This window comes from Electrophorus electricus, chromosome 7 (genome assembly GCF_013358815.1).
Source record: "Electrophorus electricus isolate fEleEle1 chromosome 7, fEleEle1.pri, whole genome shotgun sequence".
Lineage (NCBI taxonomy): Eukaryota > Metazoa > Chordata > Actinopteri > Gymnotiformes > Gymnotidae > Electrophorus > Electrophorus electricus.
Genome location: NC_049541.1, coordinates 23,124,765 through 23,144,216, shown reverse-complemented (window position 1 = coordinate 23,144,216; position 19,452 = coordinate 23,124,765). Strand labels below are relative to the sequence as shown.

Genomic DNA, 19,452 nt, shown 5'->3' with positions numbered 1-19,452 from the left:
GCTATTCTACACTGTTAAAATGAGCAAATTAAAAACCCCTTTTGTTCAGTATGATTAAAAATTCTGAAAAATGCAGTTTTTAAATCCTGTGTTTGTCATTTGAGCCAGTCTACAGACATTTTTTCAAATGCTTGTCCTCTCCTACCCTACTCATTGCAGCTGAGATCGTATGTTGGGAATGTCTGTTTTGCTGTGATGAGACATTTTGTGATGGTGTTTAGTGTTTTGTATATGGTGTTTTTTAATGGTGCATGAAATTTTGTGGTCTTATATGTTTGTTTTATAAAGGTTTGTGTGGTGTTTTTTAATGGTGTGTTGTTTTTAATGATGTGTATGGTGTTTTTTGGTGATGTGTGGCATTTTGTATTCATGTCCGGTCTTTTGTAATGGTGTGTGGACTTTTGCAATGGTGTGTGTGGTGTTTCTAATGGTATGTGGTGTTTTTGGTGGTGTGTGGAGTTTTGTAATGGTGTATGTTGTGTTTTTCCATGGTGTATGGTGTTTTGTGATGATGTGTGAGGTTTTGCATGATGTGTGTGGTGTTTATAATGGTATGTGGTGTTTTTTGGTGGTGTGTGGTGTTTTGTGATGATGTGTGAGGTTTTGCATGATGTGTGTGGTGTTTGTAATGGTATGTGATGTTTTGTAATGGTGTGTGGTGTTTTGTAATGGTGTGTGGTGTTTTGCAATGGTGTGTGGTGTTGTGCAGGTGAAGGATCACAAAGGGACTGTTGCTGGCTGTGGTCAAAGCCACACAGAGGAGGCAGCTGGTGCTGTACTGAATGTCACGCTAACACTATATGGCACCTACAGTCCCAACAGAACTCATCACGGTACTTTACACACACACACACACACACACACACACACACACACACACACACACACACACACACACACACACACACACACACACACATCCAAACACAACTCCAACACAACTCAACACAGTACCTTATACATATATACAAACACACACCATACAAAAGCAACATGCCCAATACAAATCTACATAGTACCTAACACACACACACACACACACACACACACACACAAAAACACACACACACAAAGATTCAGTCAGCGATGAGCTCAGAGGGCTAGTCTGAGATTTTTTCTCTCCTTTGTAATTGTTAATCATAGGCAAATTTATTTATATAGCACTTTTTACAATAGATGTTGTCACAAAGCCGCTTTACAACTTAAAGGAGGTATTCCTATATTGGTTCCATTGGAGTGGGTTGCAGAAGCTCTTTCTCTCTCTCTCTCTCTCTCTCTCTCTCTCTCTCTCTCTCTCTCTCTCTCTCTCACACACACACACACACACACACTCAAAAACCACAACTCAAACACAACTCAACATTGCTGTACCTAACACACATTACACACACATACTTACAATACCGACAGGTCCAACACAACTACACAGTACCTCACACACACATAAACATCACCCAGCGCCTACAGCCCCAACACAATTCAACTCTGCATTTGTTTGCTAATCCAGACTGTATGTGTGCTAACCCAGATTGTATTAGTGTACTAACTATGTGTATCTGGGTACTAACTCAGATTGTTTCTTTGTGCTAATTTTAATTGTACATCTGCTAACTCAGACTGTATCTAAGTGCTAACTTTAACTGTATGTGTGCTAACCCAAACTCCTGGATGTGTGCTAACCCAAACTCTTGGATGTGTGCTAACCCAAACTCCTGGATGTGTGCTAACCCAAACCTTTGGATGTGTGCTAACCCAAACTCCTGGATGTGTGCTAACCCAAACTCCTGGATATGTTCTAACCCAAACTCTTTGATGTGTGCTAACTCAAACTCCTGGATGTGTGCTAACCCAAACCTTTGGATGTGTGCTAACCCAAACTCCTGGATGTGTGCTAACCCAAACTCCTGGATATGTTCTAACCCAAACTCTTTGATGTGTGCTAACCCAAACTCCTGGATGTGTGCTAACCCAAACCTTTGGATGTGTGCTAACCCAAACTCCTGGATATGTTCTAACCCAAACTCCTGGATATGTGCTAACCCAAACTCTTTGATGCGTGCTAACCCAAACTCCTGGATGTGTGCTAACCCAAACCTTTGGATGTGTGCTAACCCAAACTCCTGGATGTGTGCTAACCCAAACTCCTGGATGTGTGCTAACCCAAACTCTTAATTGTGCAGCAACCCAGACTCCAGACTCCTTTGTGACAGTCTTGTTATCTCTACTCACTCTGCAGTCTTCACTGGGTCGAGTCTGACTGCTGAGTCCTTCTGTCTCCTAATCACACTCCCCCAGTATGTGTCCCTCAAACATACAGTCCATCCCAGCAAGTGAAGTGAAGTGAAGTGAAGTGAAGTGTGTGTGTGTGTGTGTGTGTGTGTGTGTGTGTGTGTGTGTGTGTGTGTGTGTGTGTGTGTGTGTGTGTGTCTGTCTGTCTCTGTCTGTGTCTCTGTGTGTTAATTCAGCCCCTGGCCTGGCAGTGTGTCAAACAAGATGGCAGCAGCACAGAAGGTCTGACACACATCACTGACACAAGACAGCTGGGACATACACACAAACTTACCAACACGTATTCATGCACCCCAACACACACACGTGTGCACACACTCAGACACACAGACTACTGACATGAGATGACTGTCTGCAGTGTTCATGCAATAATTACACCCAGCTATTCCTCTGACAACAACACAGCCATCATATGAGGCACATACACACAAACTCACAGAACTGTAAAACTGGGTTACTAGTCAGTGTCCTCCAAACAGGAACTCCAAACAGTTGCTGTTTTGTTTTTCTTTTCCAACTGCTAGTAGATGCTTTGTCTCCATTCTTTTAGGTTTGTATATTAAGGTTGTGTTTCTGTGTGTGGCTGTATATATCTTGTTCTCATGTATGTAACGTGTATATATGTGTAGCTGGTTCCTAGCTGTGTGTAGCTATGTGTTTCGGCATGTTGCTGGGTAGAGCTGTATATTGGAAGTGACATTAAATAGCACGGATAGGTGCGGCTATACGGGCAGCGTGTAACGGTGTGTCACACTGGTTGTGTTACGCACAGATATAATGACTGGTGAATTTTGTCAGTGTTAATAGCATGCAGTGTCTTTGTCTTTGTGTTTGTTCTTGAACGTTTTCTTCTGCCTTACCTTGCCAGGGTGTGTTATTGTATACTGAGTGTGTCATGGTGTATTTGTACAGTGTAGTAACTCTGTGATGTCATATGCTTAGGTTTCATTTTTCCAATCCCGACGTATTCAGCAGCCTCCCCAACACATCTTCTTTCCTGATAAACACATTCATGTACACAGGCATGTGCACACAAATACTATCACCATGTCTTCTTTCAGAGTCTTTAACCCTCTTTACTCCAACCCCCTTTACTGATACACCTCTTCTCTCTCTCTCTCTCTCTCTCTCTCCCCCTCTCTCTCTCTCTCTCTCTCTCTCTCACTCTCTCTCTCACTCTCCCTCTCTCTCTCACTCTCCCCCTCTCTCTCTCTCTCTCTCTCTCTCACTCTCCCCCTCTCTCTCTCACTCTCCCCCTCTCTCTCTCTCTCTCTCTCTCTCTCACTCTCCCTCTCTCTCTCCCCCTCTCTCTCACTCTCTCTCTCTCTCTCTCTCTCACTCTCTCTCACTCTCTCTCCGTCTCTCTCTCTCTCTCTCTCTCTCTCTCTCTCTCTCCTCTCCCTACTCCTTCTTCTCTCTCTGAGGAGGAGTAATTACTCTGGCGTCTCTAAGTGTTGGTGATATGCATCCTTGCGCTCTCCTCATCGTCTGCAGTAATTTACCAGCCGCATCTCTAGCTGAATGCCTCCATTCGCAATTCCACCCTCTCCATTAGACCAAGTCTGGGCTTCAGTCCTCTTGCATGTTGTCTTGTCCCCCCCTACACCTGTTCAAAAAAGGCAATTAAAGGACAAATCAAGAGAAGTGCACGCCTCCCCTCCAATCTCTAACCTGATTTTTAACTGAGTTTGGAGCCTTTTGGTCTCTCTCTCTCTCTCTCTCTCTCTCTCTCTCTCTCTCTCTCTCTCTCTCTCTCTCCCTTCCTCTCTCTCTCTCTCTCTCTCTCTCTCTCTTTTATTCACTTTCTGTCTGCCCTTCTTGCTCTCTCTCTCATTCTGTCATTCACTCTGCCTTTACTCTGCTTGATTGTTTTCAGAGTTCTTATGCAGTAGCGAGACTTACAACCGTACAGCAGTACAACCTTACAGCCTTACAGGCTTTTCATTTGTAGTATGCTGTCTGTGCTTGGCCCACATATTTCCCTGCCTGTGTCTGCCCTTACATTTTGTTCTCATCTCTATGTCTCTCTCTCCATTCTCTCCCTCTGTCTGTCTGTCTCTCTCTCTCTCTCACTCACTTAGAAGGGTCTCTGAGTGGTTTCATGGCCCTGGGTAAGCTCCATGCGCTTCCTCACAGGAGGAACAGGTTTACACCACAGGATCTAATCCACTGGGCCTTCCAGCTGGAGCGTGCCAGTAAGGTCAGCCCTGCCGACATCCAGGTCGCTCCTCGCTGCTTCAAGGTACGCACACACACACCTCATCACACACACCAGCTTACTGTTCCAATAAATCATTTGTGGCTGCCTAATTTCCTATGGATTTCAATTTCCCCTGGACAAATCTGCATTGATCTCTGTGAGGCATGGGAACATGGCAGGCCTCCGTCAGCTGGAGAATGATGGAGGAGTTTTATTTCGGCTCCAGAAACAGCTCACCCCCCCACACACACACTCTGGCTGCCCACTATCTAGTTTGATCAGTTCTGTAATATGGAAGTTGCTGCGTTGTCACAGCTGCAGCAGTTGCAGCTGTAGCTCAGATTTTTGAGACTTTTACTGCGTACTAAACAATTCTGGCGGAGTACTTGTGTTGGTTCACTGGTTGATGATCTAGAAGCGGCCTTGCCTAATTTTAGCAGGCGCCCCTTGTATCACAGCCAATTCTAGCATCAACCACCGTGTTTATACAGTCACAATAAACTTCAGGAGACTGGAGAGCTTAATGCTGCACCACTGGTAGGTGCTAAGGTGGAGAAGGTATCTTCAGAAGGTCCAGGATTTGAAGGGGTGGGATTAACCTATTTCAAAAGTGCATCTGAAGAGAGGAGTATATGTATATGTAACCACTGGGTGTTACAATATATAATGCATGCTGTTTTGTTATACACATAAGCCTAATCAATAATGAAAACACAGAGGCTAATAACTATTAATTACAAGAGGGAATGGAAAAGGAAAAGCATTTTAACTGATTATTACAAGCAGGGATAACGTTGGCTAACTAGACTAAGATGCCAATAAAAATGTTTGCCTGGTTTCTTGAGGCAGATAGTGGATGATTCGTGCACACACATAAAAGAGAAGTTGTATTTTTCAAAATTATGTTGTAGGTTATTCTCGACACACGTTTGCAACTTTCCCTAATGAATTAAAAGTGGGAGTAATTGACACTAAATCTAGTTCTTTATTAAATAAGTGAATGTTATTAGTGTCTAAGTGAGCTAGTACCTCTGCTCTGAAGGTAACCACTGCAACACATAAAGTGCTCATTCGTCACATTACTTCTGCCTTTTCCTGTTTGTCCTTCTCTTCACATCTTTTGTTTCTACTCTTGCCATCAAATGACTTTTGGTCTTTTTGGCATCTCAGAATTGGGCCACTGTCACGTTCCAGAGTCAGTGCCATTCACAGTGCCATTCACTCGTTCAGATAAGGTGCCCAGCCCTCACAGTCAGGTAAAGGGTATTAGGAAAAAAAAAGTCAAATATTTGTTTTCATTTGGATGGAAGGTGCCCCTAGAATTCGCTTATACCACCTATGCCAATGGCCAGATCTGTGCTGACCAGTGCTGGAAGAGTGCTCATGTTGTTTTACTGTGTGCTGACCAGTGCTGGCGGAGTACTCATATTGTTTTACTGTGTGTTGACCAGTGCTGGCAGAGTGCTCATGTTGTCTTACTGTGTGCTGACCAGTGCTGGCAGAGTGCTCATGTTGTTTTACAGTGTGCTGACCAGTGCTGGCAGAGTGCTCATGTTGTTTTACTGTGTGCTGACCAGTGCTGGCAGGGTGCTCATGTTGTTTTACTGTGTGCTGACCAGTACTGGCAGAGTGCTCATGTTGTTTTACTGTGTGCTGACCAGTGCTGGCGGAGTACTCATTTTGGATTACTGTGTGCTGACCAGTGCTGGCGGAGTACTCATGTTGTTTTACTGTGTGCTGACCAGTGCTGGCGGAGTACTCATGTTGTTTTACTGTGTGCTGACCAGTGCTGTTAGAGTACTCGTGTTGTTTTACTGTGTGCTGACCAGTGCTGGCAGAGTACTCATGTTGTTTTACTGTGTGCTGACCAGTGCTGGCGGAGTACTCATGTTGGATTACTGTGTGCTGACCAGTGCTGGCGGAGTACTCATGTTGTTTTACAGTGTGCTGACCAGTGCTGGCAGAGTACTCATGTTGTTTTACTGTGTGCTGACCAGTGCTGTTAGAGTACTCATGTTGTTTTACTGTGTGCTGACCAGTGCTGGCAGAGTACTCATGTTGGATTACTGTGTGCTGACCAGTGCTGTTAGAGTTCTCATGTTGTTTTACTGTGTGCTGACCAGTGCTAGCGGAGTACTCATGTTGGATTACTGTGTGCTGACCAGTGCTGGCAGAGTACTCATGTTGTTTTACTGTGTGCTGACCAGTGCTGGCAGAGTACTCATGTTGTATTACTGTGTGCTGACCAGTGCTGGCAGAGTACTCGTGTTGTTTTACTGTGTGCTGACCAGTGCTGGCAGAGTACTCATGTTGTTTTACTGTGTGCTGACCAGTGCTGGCAGAGTACTCATGTTGTATTACTGAATGCTGACCAGTGCTGGCAGAGTACTCGTGTTGTTTTACTGTGTGCTGACCAGTGCTGGCAGAGTATATATGTTGGTGTTGAAGCCTGTGTGAACTCAAGACATCTCAATTCAATTAAAAAGATGTACTGTTCACAAACAGTATGTGTTGATATATGTAGGTTCCAGTATGTGTTGGAATGTGTGTGTTCTGTCAGTATGTGTTGAAGTGTTTGGGTTCTAACAATATGTGCTGAAACGTGTGTGTTCTAGTGTTTTGAAGTGAGTGTGTTCTAGCAGTGTGTTGAAGTGTGTATGTTCTAACAGGTTGAAGCAGGGCTGCTACGTATTGTGCTTTCTAACACCTTTTCCACCTCTCGGGTTAAGGATGTCTGTGCTGCAAACATGTTTGTGTGTGTGTGTCTTTGATGTAGTTTAGAACTGGAATGTATATAAACATTTCTGAAGTAAAATGCTGAGGTTTTGTGTGTGAATATATGCATGCATCTGAGGGTATTTTTGTCCATTTGCGTGTGTGTATCCTGTACCTATGAATGTGTGTGTGCAAGCACATGTGTTTGTGAGTGTGTATGTGGTGTGGTATCTAGCATGTGTGTGTGTGTTTGTGTGTGTTCAGTGTTAGGCTATGTTAGATGGTCGTGGAAAACGTTGCCTGTCCTTTGCTGCTCCCCCAGAGGCAGGGACATATAGATGGCAGGAGCACAGGGGAGAAATAAATTGGAGCGAGGGATAAATCGATGCTTGAGGGAGAGGTAAACAGACCTCCAACCCCAGCCCAACACAGAGCTGCGTTTTTTCCTTGGGCTCTATTGGATTGCTACGCGAAGACTGAGGAGAGGTCCACGAAAAGATTCGGCCTACAAATGATGTCCTTTGTTTGATCCAATCCGGGGGGGGGGGGGGGGGGGGGGGTCCTCTCTCACTGGAGGGCTCATGGGAGGAAAGGAACGGTTCTCTGCAGAGGAACCGTTCTGGTAGTTGCTTTTTCTAACTAAATAAGGAAACGTTTTTAGAACATAATGCATTAACACTAAGCAAAACCTTTGTTTTTCAACCTAGACACATAAGGTTGTGATCTCATCTACATTTCAGCTTCTATCCTTTTGTTTGCTTTAGAAACCCATGGTAGAGTATTTGTCAATGCCCACGTTCAGCTCCCTAGACATGGACGACACTGATGGAGAGAGCCTTGAGTCCTACCTGCACACGCTCTGGAACACTTTGAGAGGCAGCGCACAGGTGGCCACGGCTCACAACGATGCCCTGAGACAAGTTGAACCACTGCCTGAGGACTAACGTTTGTGTGTCTGTCTGTGTTTGTGAGAGAAAAAGAGGAATATAGTGAGTGACCACACACCTTCACTAATAATTTATTTGCAAATAAATAATAAATGGTCTTTAGTCAAGTGTATAACGTCTGACTGTGTTGGAATGTGGTCCCGGGTTCATCGAGCAGGAGTAACCCCTCCCTGAGCTCCTGCAGCCTGTGCTAGCTCTGGACGAGGGGCGCGGTACGGAGCCTCACTGAGTGCCGTTCTGGGTGCCCACCGCTGCCTCCAACAGCGCACGCCAGCATACGTACCAGCAGGCTTTGCTGCCATGTGCTAGAGTGGACATAGCTGTGCAGGTGAGGTTATTAGCGTAGTTAACCTCACGCCCTCCCTGCATGCTCTCAAATATACATTGGTTGTCAGTGTAGAAATACTGGTCATTAGGGTTTGCGTTTGGTTTCATACTTATTGACCTAATGGTTTTATGTGTATTACAAAGCTTTTACAATAATTACAAATCATTAACAACAGATTTGATAACAACTGAAATAAGTATATGATTGACTTGGTTGTAGTATTAGTTAGCCTACTAAATTTCCAAGGAATAAGGAAATTTCAGATGAAGAGGATTGAATGTATTTACCGGAAATACACACATGCTCTAACATAATTTGCTCTAGAAGTCGCGTATATATAGCGCATTGGAACCCCCTGTTCCAAGTCTGCTTTCTTTTGTTTTCTCTAGAGAATAAACCTGCCGTATCGACGGTGCAATATTGATGTTTCAATTAGAACACCGTAACATATCGCCGTAGCCTCGTAACACGGTGCGTCTCCGACCATCTGCTCCGCTTGTACGTGTGAAGAACGAGACGCGTGCGGTTAATCGAGCTTCACATGAGCGATGGGACCGTGAGCTCACATGTCTCTATCCAGGGAGGCAGGCGGAGACGGGCCGCCTGGGACATTACCTGCTATAGCGACATCCGGATTTTGTTCGTTTTTATAGTCAATGCATTTTTGGCTCCTCTGGCCCTACAAATATAACAGGCCATCGTCTATAGTTTCAGCTCAGTAGTCCCACCCAGCAGAAAACAAACAATCTAAAATTAAAATAAACAAAAACAAAAATATATGCTAAATGCATAGAACTATTAACATATGCTTGATTAAACTGTTGTTTACTTTTTGGATTAGGTTATTATGTTAATGGAATTACATATTTGTTCGTTTGCCAGTGTAGCGTTTTTTGACAGTTTATTTCGCGAAGATTTTGAGCCTTCAGAGACTTTGGGAAGGGACAGAATGAACTAAATCCTGTCTGATGAGGGAATTCCAAGACGATCTGGTTAAACCGCCTGTTTGTTGGTGTGCATATGCAGCCATTTGAGATAGACACACAAAACGCAGAAAATTAAATATATCACCATATCAAACCATGCCAGTTTAGGGACAGTTTTAGTAAACCAGCTGGTTAGTGTGCGCATACTCAGTTCCGTTTGATTATCATGGGAAGAAACTGGCCTGTGACTCCAAGAGGAATGCATCGCTCCTATATGTCCCCACACGCACAATGGAGACCGATGAACTATTCATCTTTTTTTTCTGAATATGTAGGGGACATTCTCCCTCAGTTAGATATCTCTCTCTCTCTCTCGTTCTGTCTCTCTCACGCACAGGGGTGGTCTTCCTTTCAGCTATCGAGACAACCACAATAGGCACAAACAATCGCCAGCCAAGTTTAGAGTAGGACAGATTTAACTATGCCTTTGTGTTGGCTAATTGCATTGGATTACTTGATTCTAAACGCAAGCACTGATCAGCTCGAGCTGGTGAAAGATACCCCCCTGCCCACATAGCGCCCCGCCCCCACCCCATGTGTGTGTGGGGGGGGGGGGGGGGGGGGGGGGGGCGGGGTGTGGGTGTGTGTGGGTGTGGGTGCGTTTGCGCTCGCCTGTCTAGAATTCTTTCCTTGCAAGTTCCCAGTTCTTCTCTTGAAACGTTGCTGTCAACTCAGTTGGCTTTCTTATAAATAAGTATTTACACAATTTCCGAGGAAGCACATAGATTATCTCTATATGTTCCTATCTACAACATTTATCGTAGCCTACGGTTATTTCCATCTTGTCCATTAAAGTGTTTAGTTGTTCCGTCACTTTGAACATTAATAGGACGTTGATCTTTTGATTTGACATGATTTAAAGCATGTCCTTACAAAACCAAATTAATTATTTTTCACCCGTATTTGAACATGACCGTGATTTCGTGTAAAAACCCACAGAGGGAAACACGTTGGTGCATAGGGAGACGGTTACCTAATTATACCATAAAAAATGGAATCTTTATAGCATGCGGGTCATATAATTACTGTTAATTTAACGCTCAGATTCTCTGTCATTAATTTTTATTCCCTTATATGTAGTTTGGCAGCGTCTCCTGGAGCTCAGAAATAGATTTCACTGTATGTGATCGCACTGGCCCTTCCAAATGAATTACCGCAGACCCCGCCGTACGAATAACAAGACTCGCATCATTTATGCGTTGTTAAGCCATGTAATTGAACGACCCATAGTTTGCATATTACGCCATTAAAGTAATGTGCTTTGGTTTTCTCTCAACACGACTATTTAAGCCTCTGTGGTTAAGTGGTAATTCTTTGAATTACAGCCCTAATTGCCACAAATGTTCTTTTGATTTGGGTGATTTCACTGTTACGCCACAGTGATGTTCATTATTACGGGAATGAATTTCCGGACCATATCTTTAAAGTTTTTTGTTCCTTTAATCCCCACGCGTTTTGATACAATTATCTGTGACTTTTGCGACAGTCACCTGTTTTGCCGCAAGTTGGCGCGAGACCCATTAAAGAAATGTAGAAATGTTAGTACTTTTAAAACAGAACACCATTCGCAAGTTGAGAAGGAGTGAAGTTTAACATTAAACATAGACCTTCCACATGTTTTTTGTTAGAGATAAAAGGAATTTACTGTTGCATGTAGACCTAATTCTCTGAAATGTGGTGCACCATTAAGCGTAGGCATAACCTCTGCTAAAACCAAAACCAGTCTGCTGAAGACCCCCCCAAACACACACACACACACACACACAACCACACACACGCGTTCTCTCTCTCTCTCCCCCACCACAGTTTTTTTCTTCTTCTCCTATTCTGTCTTTTGTCCGCTACGAAAGCTGATGTAAGTAGGCCTTTAGATGCCTTAGAGGGGGTGAAAGTAGTGACGTGGGCGCCGTTGTTTGATTTTCCCCTCTCTATAGCAACCAGCAGCGCTGCTGAAAAAATGTTCCCGTCTCGGGATAATGTGCTTTGAGCATGAAGAGCGGCAGCTGGTCAGTCTTAAACACCTGCAGCCCAACCACTGAACCTTCCACAGAACGACCTAAACTTAGGGAGCGCAAACTCTCTCTCTCTCTCTCTCTCTCTCTCTCTCTCTCTCTCTCTCTCTCTCTCTCTCTCTCTCTCTGTGTGCGTGCGCGCGCGCGTGCGCGTGTGAGTGTATGTTATTTTGATGTAGGTTTGTATGCACATAACGGTGTGTTTGATGCATCATTTGTTATTTGATTGATTGGCTGTTGTTTCCCCATCATAATGCACTACGGAATCTTTGCTACGATGCAAAAACAATCGCATTTGTTAATAGTTGTTTTACACCAGATTTTCAGTGGATTATCGTTTCTTCCCGTTGTCTTTGAATTTAAAGAAATATGAAAGCCTCACATTTACGAGCAGAGTGTGAAATTTTATCACAGCATTGGGACGCCCGATCTTTGAAACTGTAGACTTTTATTAGGCTAACTGCTTTCCACGAGCACACTGAAATGGACGAAAAAGGCAATGCAATGGACCATGAAGTGCAGTTTACAGTACTTTACAGTTTACAGTACTTTACAGTTTACAGTACTTTACTGTTTACAGTACTTTACTGAGGGGGAATACCTGTGCTTCTTTTTCCTTTTTTTCTTTCTTGAAATTCTAAAATATCCACCAGAAAATAATTTTACCTCAAAAGGCCTACAGTGTAATTTGGATTTTAAGACAGCTATGTCCCATATATATAAACAATTCTCTTAAATGGCAAAATGATTTTCTAATGTATAATAAGTTGAATAAGTCAATCTTACAAATAATATTCGTTTTGGTCAAGTCCCTAAATTACTGCAATGAGTAACTATAAGTGCACTGAAAAGTTTCCCTTCGCCCAAATGTTTGTTGTCATAAAAGTGGGTTACCAAAACTTGCATCAATCTACATAGCACGCCATATTAGTTACAAATAAGTCGATGCCACGAGTCAATCAAATAATGAAAAACAGTATGTTGTATTTTAATATAAATTTATCAAACGCTCCTAAATTATGCGCATCTTGGCAGTAATATTTGTACAGTCCGTTGCATATGAAAACGAGAAGAAGTGGAATAAAACTAATTTCTCACTATTGTAGAATTCATAACCTTTGCTGATCCTTGCTCCGGTCGCGGTGCCCCTCTTCGTCCCTCGCGTTTCAGGGATGCACAGGACTCCAGAGTTCTGTTGAGGGAAAGAGGTAGTGTTTTTAAGACCCTGAAGTATCCAATGAAGGCAGAGCGGCTGGAAGAAACCACGTCTATCAGCCGTTTCTATCCAATGAACATCTTTTAGAGGCGGAGCTCAGGTGCGCGCCGCTGCGTCCACTTGGCAAAGAGCCTGGGAGACGCCTGTGGCAAAAGAGTTACTGTCAAATGCAAGGTTCATTTAATAAGAGCGATCAGTCCGGCTCCGATAGTCATGGCGACCACAGCATCCAGTCATTATAGTATTCTCACCTCCAGCGCGTCAATAGTGCACTCGGACTCCGGGAGTATGCAGCAGGCACCAGCGTACAGGGACGCGCAAACCCTGTTGCAGAGTGAGTACTCACTGCAGAACAACAGTCACCCGCTCAGCCACGCGCACCAGTGGATCACAGCGTTGTCACACGGAGAAGGAGCTCCGTGGTCGTCTAGTCCCCTCGGCGAGCAGGACATCAAGCCAGCGATTCAGAGCTCCAGGGAGGAGATGCATAACTCCAGCAATTTACAGCACCAGTCGCGGCCGCCGCACCTGGTACATCAGGGGCACGGGAACCATCACGACGCAAGGGCATGGAGAACGACCACGGCGGCGCACATACCAAGCATGGCAACGTCGAACGGACAGAGTCTTATTTATTCTCAGTCTGGGTTCAGTGTGAACGGGCTCATACCGGGCAGCGGACAAGGTATACACCACCACAATCTGCGAGACGCGCACGAGGACCACCACAGCCCACATCTCAGCGAGCACGGCCATCCGCCGTCCCAGCACCAGCAACAACACCAGAGTCACCACGAGCACTCAGACGAGGACACGCCGACCTCGGACGACTTGGAACAGTTTGCCAAACAGTTTAAACAGAGGAGAATCAAGCTGGGTTTCACGCAGGCGGACGTTGGGCTAGCTTTGGGAACCCTGTACGGAAACGTGTTTTCACAAACCACGATATGCAGATTCGAGGCCCTGCAGCTCAGCTTCAAAAACATGTGTAAGCTCAAGCCTTTGTTAAACAAGTGGTTGGAAGAGGCCGATTCCACCTCGGGAAGTCCAACTAGCTTGGACAAAATAGCGGCGCAAGGCAGGAAGAGGAAAAAGCGGACTTCCATTGAGGTAAGCGTCAAAGGGGCTTTGGAGAGCCATTTCCTTAAGTGCCCAAAGCCAGCAGCTTCGGAAATTACTTCACTAGCGGACAGTCTGCATTTGGAAAAGGAGGTGGTGAGGGTTTGGTTTTGTAACAGACGACAGAAAGAGAAACGGATGACTCCTCCCGGCGGACAGCTCCCGGGTACCGAGGACGTATACGGGGACACACCACCCCACCATGGGGTTCAAACGCCAGTTCAGTGAACAAACATGGACAATCTGTTTATTGACTGTCTCAGTCTTAATTTATACTTAAACGATGACATCAAAACGAGGAACTATCCAAAGCGATAGCATATGTGCGGTTTTACTACGCTGAGGCAAGGTGCCAAACATTAAATGCGACAGGGCGAATGTGCGCTTCCCTCGTGAGCGAAGAGAATGATTGTGCTGTGAAAACCCATCACTGTGACGAGTTCCAGTTTTTAAGGTGTTATCCTCTTGTCTCATGCACACATCGCGACAAGGGAAGAAGTCGCTTCAACGCGATCACAAGGTTACCATTGCTAGTTGTTTACATCTCGACTTTGTAGTATATCAGCTGCATAATTGTTGCATTGTTTTGTACAGGACGAGTGTCCAGCCTGAGACGTGACGAGTGCAGCAGCATTCGATAAGTAAACGCCATTTTTACCTCTGTTGCGAGCAACTGGGGCTGAGCATTGCCTCAATCGCGCATCATCCATCCACTACCAATATTCGGCCTTCAGCTTTGGACTGCTAAAAGAGCTTTTGAATAGATGTTTTATTATTATTATTATTATTATTATTATTATTATTATTATTATTATTATTATTATTATGGTATAAGAAATAAATACATTTCAAGCAGCTTAAAGCTTGATGCAAGTTAATGATAAGAGATTTGGAGGACTTTGCGATAAAACACGGGCCCTTATTAAAAAAAAAAAAAACAACAACTCATGCCAGCATTTTCAACTTATCGATATGCGCGATTAAATACAAAAGATTGCCAGCTACGAGCACTGCGCCACGCGCTAGCAGCTTGCGGACAGGTCACGAAGGGCTATGTGTGACAGAAACCTGGAATTTTCTTTCACTAGTATAAATAAATAAATAAACCCAGTGCATTGGATAGCGTTGTAAATAGTGTATTATTTCAAAAGGCGTAACTACTTTATCTTCTCACTTCAGCACTTTTTTAGGCAAATCTGGAAGAAAAAAAAGATTTTAGTGGTTTAATTATTTTTTTATTGTTGCTTTGACATGATTTATAGCCTACTCTTTTTTATTTACAGTAATTTATCACAAGTACTGCTTGTTATCATCCGCGTGAGATGGTTGCTCTTTCACATCTTTAAGCAGTCTTTTGGTAAAACCTTCAAACGTTTCAGGCGTCATATCCATGTATATACAATAAAACCTCGACAATGTTAGCACTATTTTTATCTTACGAATTCAATAATATGAAATATCTCAAACATTTAAAAATGTTTTAAAAATAATTTTAAAATAGAAGCTATCTGTTCAGATACGTAGAGTTGGCTAAGGGAAATTATGTGGCACCTGCAATATTTTCATTGGGAATTAAACTGGTCTGAATCTTTCATAGGCTGTAGTTGCATTTTTGTGTAACGTAATTTATATTTCATGTAAACATATCAAAAATACTGCCATTATTATTATTATTATTATTATTATTATTATTATTATTATTATTATTATTATTATTATTATTATTATTATTATGCTATTGTTGGTGTGATGAGCATACGCTTAATTCAGCATTCAGAACCCACATTTACAGCCGTAATAAGAGCAATCGTGGTTTTTGTTTTCATTCAAGTTTAGCCTAAGTTTTTCTCCATGTTAAGTGTTAACGGTTTTCTGAAAGCCCGAGCTTTTGAGACAGCCTACACTGAAATGTAAACAGAAAGATGAGAAGGTGAGGGAACAAGGTGCGCTAGCAGGAGTCGACTACATCGCTATGTACATAAAATACTACAAAGCCGAAATGAATTACTTTTTATATATTTTATTTCCCAGAAAAATGTTGTTCTGTTCGTCTCATTTTGACTGTCTGCCTAGTTATACCGTTTCTTAAGAAGAAAGCATAAATGGGCAAGGCGCCAGATGTTTCCTCTGTAGCTTTAATTAATCAAACTGTCATATAATTCATTAAGAACTGTGGGATGTATTTATTCGTTGTTTTGTTTATTTTCTGTCATATATCAAACTTTGAACTCGATGAATTTGTGGGTATAATAAAATAAGCAGAGGTTGTGATAGAAATTTGAACCTGAGACGTTTTTCTTTAATCAGAGCTGGCCAGTGTGAAATTTTAAGTAATTGTTGACAACTCTTCATGTGTTGAATAACGACCGATAGTCTTTTTAAAGTGGCATATCTAAATAAGAGGGTGTTTAGGCTAAGCCGCGCGTCATTAATTTTGAAAATAAGGAAACGCTTTACGTTTGTAAAGCGCAAGGTGAATAATGGGTTGCTTTGGTTGGTTATTTTGTTTACGTGGGATGCTGAGGGATAGGCCAGTAAAAATTCCTCTGATCCATTTTCCTTCTCGAGGAAGCAAGGCCTTGCACTGAGTTTGCGGGCGCTTCTCTGTGCCTGTTCAACAGGTCTGCTGAATTACACTATCGACAGTTCGCTGTGCTCTGTTACACAGCCAATACAAACGATCGATAAATCTTTTGGACCAATCTCCAAACTAAACTGCTCTCTGTTGGCTTTAAAGCTTATTTGATGAACCAGAAATTTGCTACATTCACGCCATCTCTATTTAATGTGTTCTGTTTAATATAGATGTTTATTTTGAGAGTTACAGCTTATTCGGACGTGGTTGGAATATTAAAATATGCGTTATTTGGCTACGTTAAAAGCTGGAGACGTTTATTTTAATGGTATTTTAACTGATTAGGCGGTTTATGCTAGAGTAGCCAATGCTTATTGTAAAACACGCACTTTAGTTCTATTAGGAGTTTTCTAAATTTACGGGGAATCTTTTTAAAATATTCACTAGTCTACGAAAGTATACGATTGTTTTCATAAGTACACTGTATGCAAAGCCATATTGATTATTTCATCTAAATATATTGGAAAAATTTTGATATTTTGAGCTGTGAAATTTGTAGTCTTAAAAACATTTCCATTTTCGTGACAAGTCGAGGTAGATGACGTGCGTGGTCATGAACCCTGGATGGTTTTCCCTTTGTGGTTTATCACGCCTGTGTTTTTAGTTCTGGGGTCGTCTGTTTTAAACAAGGCCACTCGCTCGTACTGCAGTTTCAATTTACAGATTTTCAGGACATGGATTTTGTTCTGAACCAAAGTTTTATAGGCTATTTCCCGTTCTTGTAGTTTTCGCACAATAATGTAAATATTAATTTTGTGAGGAGTCGATCAGGATTTCGGTGGTAGGCTACTTTAGCCTGATAATAGAGAAGGCTAGACTCCACTTATTCACCAGTTACCCGTGTCCAGTACTGTGTCAACTAGCACGATCCTTAGTGGGGAAACTCTTTATCTCTGTTCTCTGGTGCTGTTGCGATGCACAGGTCACATCACATACCGAGATCTATTGCTCTAGATCTAGGTAAATAAAATTTGCCATAGGCTAAAATGTTTTCGAATGTGGAACATATTTTTATCCTTTAGTGCCACCTAGTGAAGTGGCACTTGGAATTGCAGGACATCTGAAGCTGCAGGGATTCTATCTGCACAGCGTTAAAATCGCACGACTAATTACTGTAAATTATATTTGGTAGCAAATTTTCTAAAATGGTAATAGATTACCTTACTTAATTAGTTAATTGTTTGTATGTACATTAAGCCTAGTAGAAACATGAAAACGGTTAAAAGGTTCTAAATTCACATTACCCATATTATTTATTTGTATGTGTGTGTGCTTATAAATCAATTTAAATATCATCTTAGGAAAAATCCCCCGATTAAATATTACTGTATAAATACACTATTTAATTATTAAGACATATGTGGACCTTAGTGAAATTTTGGAGAGTTGTTTTGTTACAAAAATGCTAAAAAATAAAATGGTAGAAAATGCATTTATATTTTTGGAATACTGACCAGATATTACAGAATAATATATTGAGTTTTCATATGGAATACAATAATGTGAATTCCATATAAGTGCCCATATGATGTATGAAATAAGTAGACCTAAAATCTATAGCATTGTTTAGTGTAATTACAAATTCAAAGACAAAGTAGCTGACTGGCCATAGCATAAGACATGCTCATTCTGAAACAAGGCAACTAACCAACTAATCTGTAAAACACTGGGATCAAAATTTTGTCCATTGAAGTGAGAGGTGAGCGCCATCTGATCACTGCTTTCTTTTTCATTCGCCAATATATCACATGTCCAATTTATATATATATATATATATATATATATATATATATATATATATATATATATATATATATATATATATATATAGATATATATATATATAGATAGATAGATAGATAGATAGATAGATAGATATATATATATATATATATATAGATATATATATATATATATATATATATATATATATATATATATATATATATATATATATACATACACACACACACATATACACAAATACACAGATACACAGAGCGAGAGAGAGAGAGAGAGAGAGAGAGAGATTGTGAAGTACACAAAGTTTCCAGAGAAACAGGCCGTTTTTCAGACAGAGGAACACAGGTCCTTCAAGAGCTGCGCAAGCATTTTGTGGTACTATATATATATATATATATATATATATATATATATATATATATATATATATATATATATATATATATCATCTACCTGTACTGAAAAATGCACAAAGTATTCTAATTGAAGATTTTATTGAAAATGTTTTTTCTATTAATAAAACATTTTGTTTGCATCAATTGTTTATTGTAATAGAGTTTTTATGTGTGAAATCATTATATAATGTTATATGGTTATATAATGTTTTACATACAAATAAACATTTACTGCCCTTACTATAAACAGCTTATAATTTTTTGTGTGGGTGTCTGATTTTATATCTATCTATCTATCTATCTATCTATCTATCTATCTATCTATCTATCTATCTATATATATATATATATATATATATATATATATTGCAGTGTAGTACTACAGTACTGTACAAGGTATATATATATATATATATTAGAATATTAAGTATAATATTAGATAGATAGATAGATAGATAGATAGATAGATAGATAGATAGATAGATAGATAGATAGATAGATAGATAGATAGAAATAGTTGAAAGGGGGGTATCAAAATCAGTGAATAAAAATCTGATTCATGCAGCAGTAGAAAAAAGCAGCCTGCTGTAAATGAGTTGTGCAGCCACTGCAGTCATGCTTAAAGAGAGACAGTCTCCCTGCTGGTCTGTTCTTTTTGAGAAAACTTCCCGAAAGTGTGCATGCATTCATTAAGCCACTTAAAGGTAAAAGCTGGCCCATCTGAATTTTTTTTGGTTATATAGTTACATGCTACATAATGTAACCCCGCTTTATGTAGCCTGCTTTATATCTGAAGGAGAATCAGAGGAATCAGTACCCTCGTTCAACAGCAGAGTCTGGCAGAGTCCGGCCACGCCCTTTGCCCAT

At 41.4% G+C, this 19,452-nt stretch overlaps 2 protein-coding genes across 3 annotated transcripts in view; both read left to right on the top strand.

Moving 5' to 3' along the window:
• The window catches only part of LOC113591155 (PC3-like endoprotease variant B), a 120,603-nt gene that overhangs the window by 97,342 nt on the left and 3,809 nt on the right, over positions 1 to 19,452 (top strand). Inside the window, 3 exon segments of the mRNA XM_035528327.1 lie at positions 710 to 833; positions 4,371 to 4,531; positions 7,969 to 8,479. Of these exon segments, the coding sequence (XP_035384220.1) occupies positions 710 to 833; positions 4,371 to 4,531; positions 7,969 to 8,148 (465 nt within the window). The 3' untranslated portion in view covers positions 8,149 to 8,479.
• Positions 12,802 to 18,180, top strand: pou3f2b (POU class 3 homeobox 2b). Of its 2 annotated transcripts, none has more exons than XM_027031555.2 (2): positions 12,802 to 13,803; positions 14,407 to 18,180. In XM_027031555.2, the coding sequence occupies exons 1-2, from the start codon at positions 12,907 to 12,909 to the stop codon at positions 14,422 to 14,424; spliced, it is 915 nt and encodes a 304-aa protein (XP_026887356.1). In that variant the 5' UTR covers positions 12,802 to 12,906; the 3' UTR covers positions 14,425 to 18,180. The 2 variants fall into 2 exon arrangements, with proteins under 2 accessions (XP_026887356.1, XP_026887354.1); XM_027031553.2 differs by having other exon boundaries at positions 12,802 to 14,266.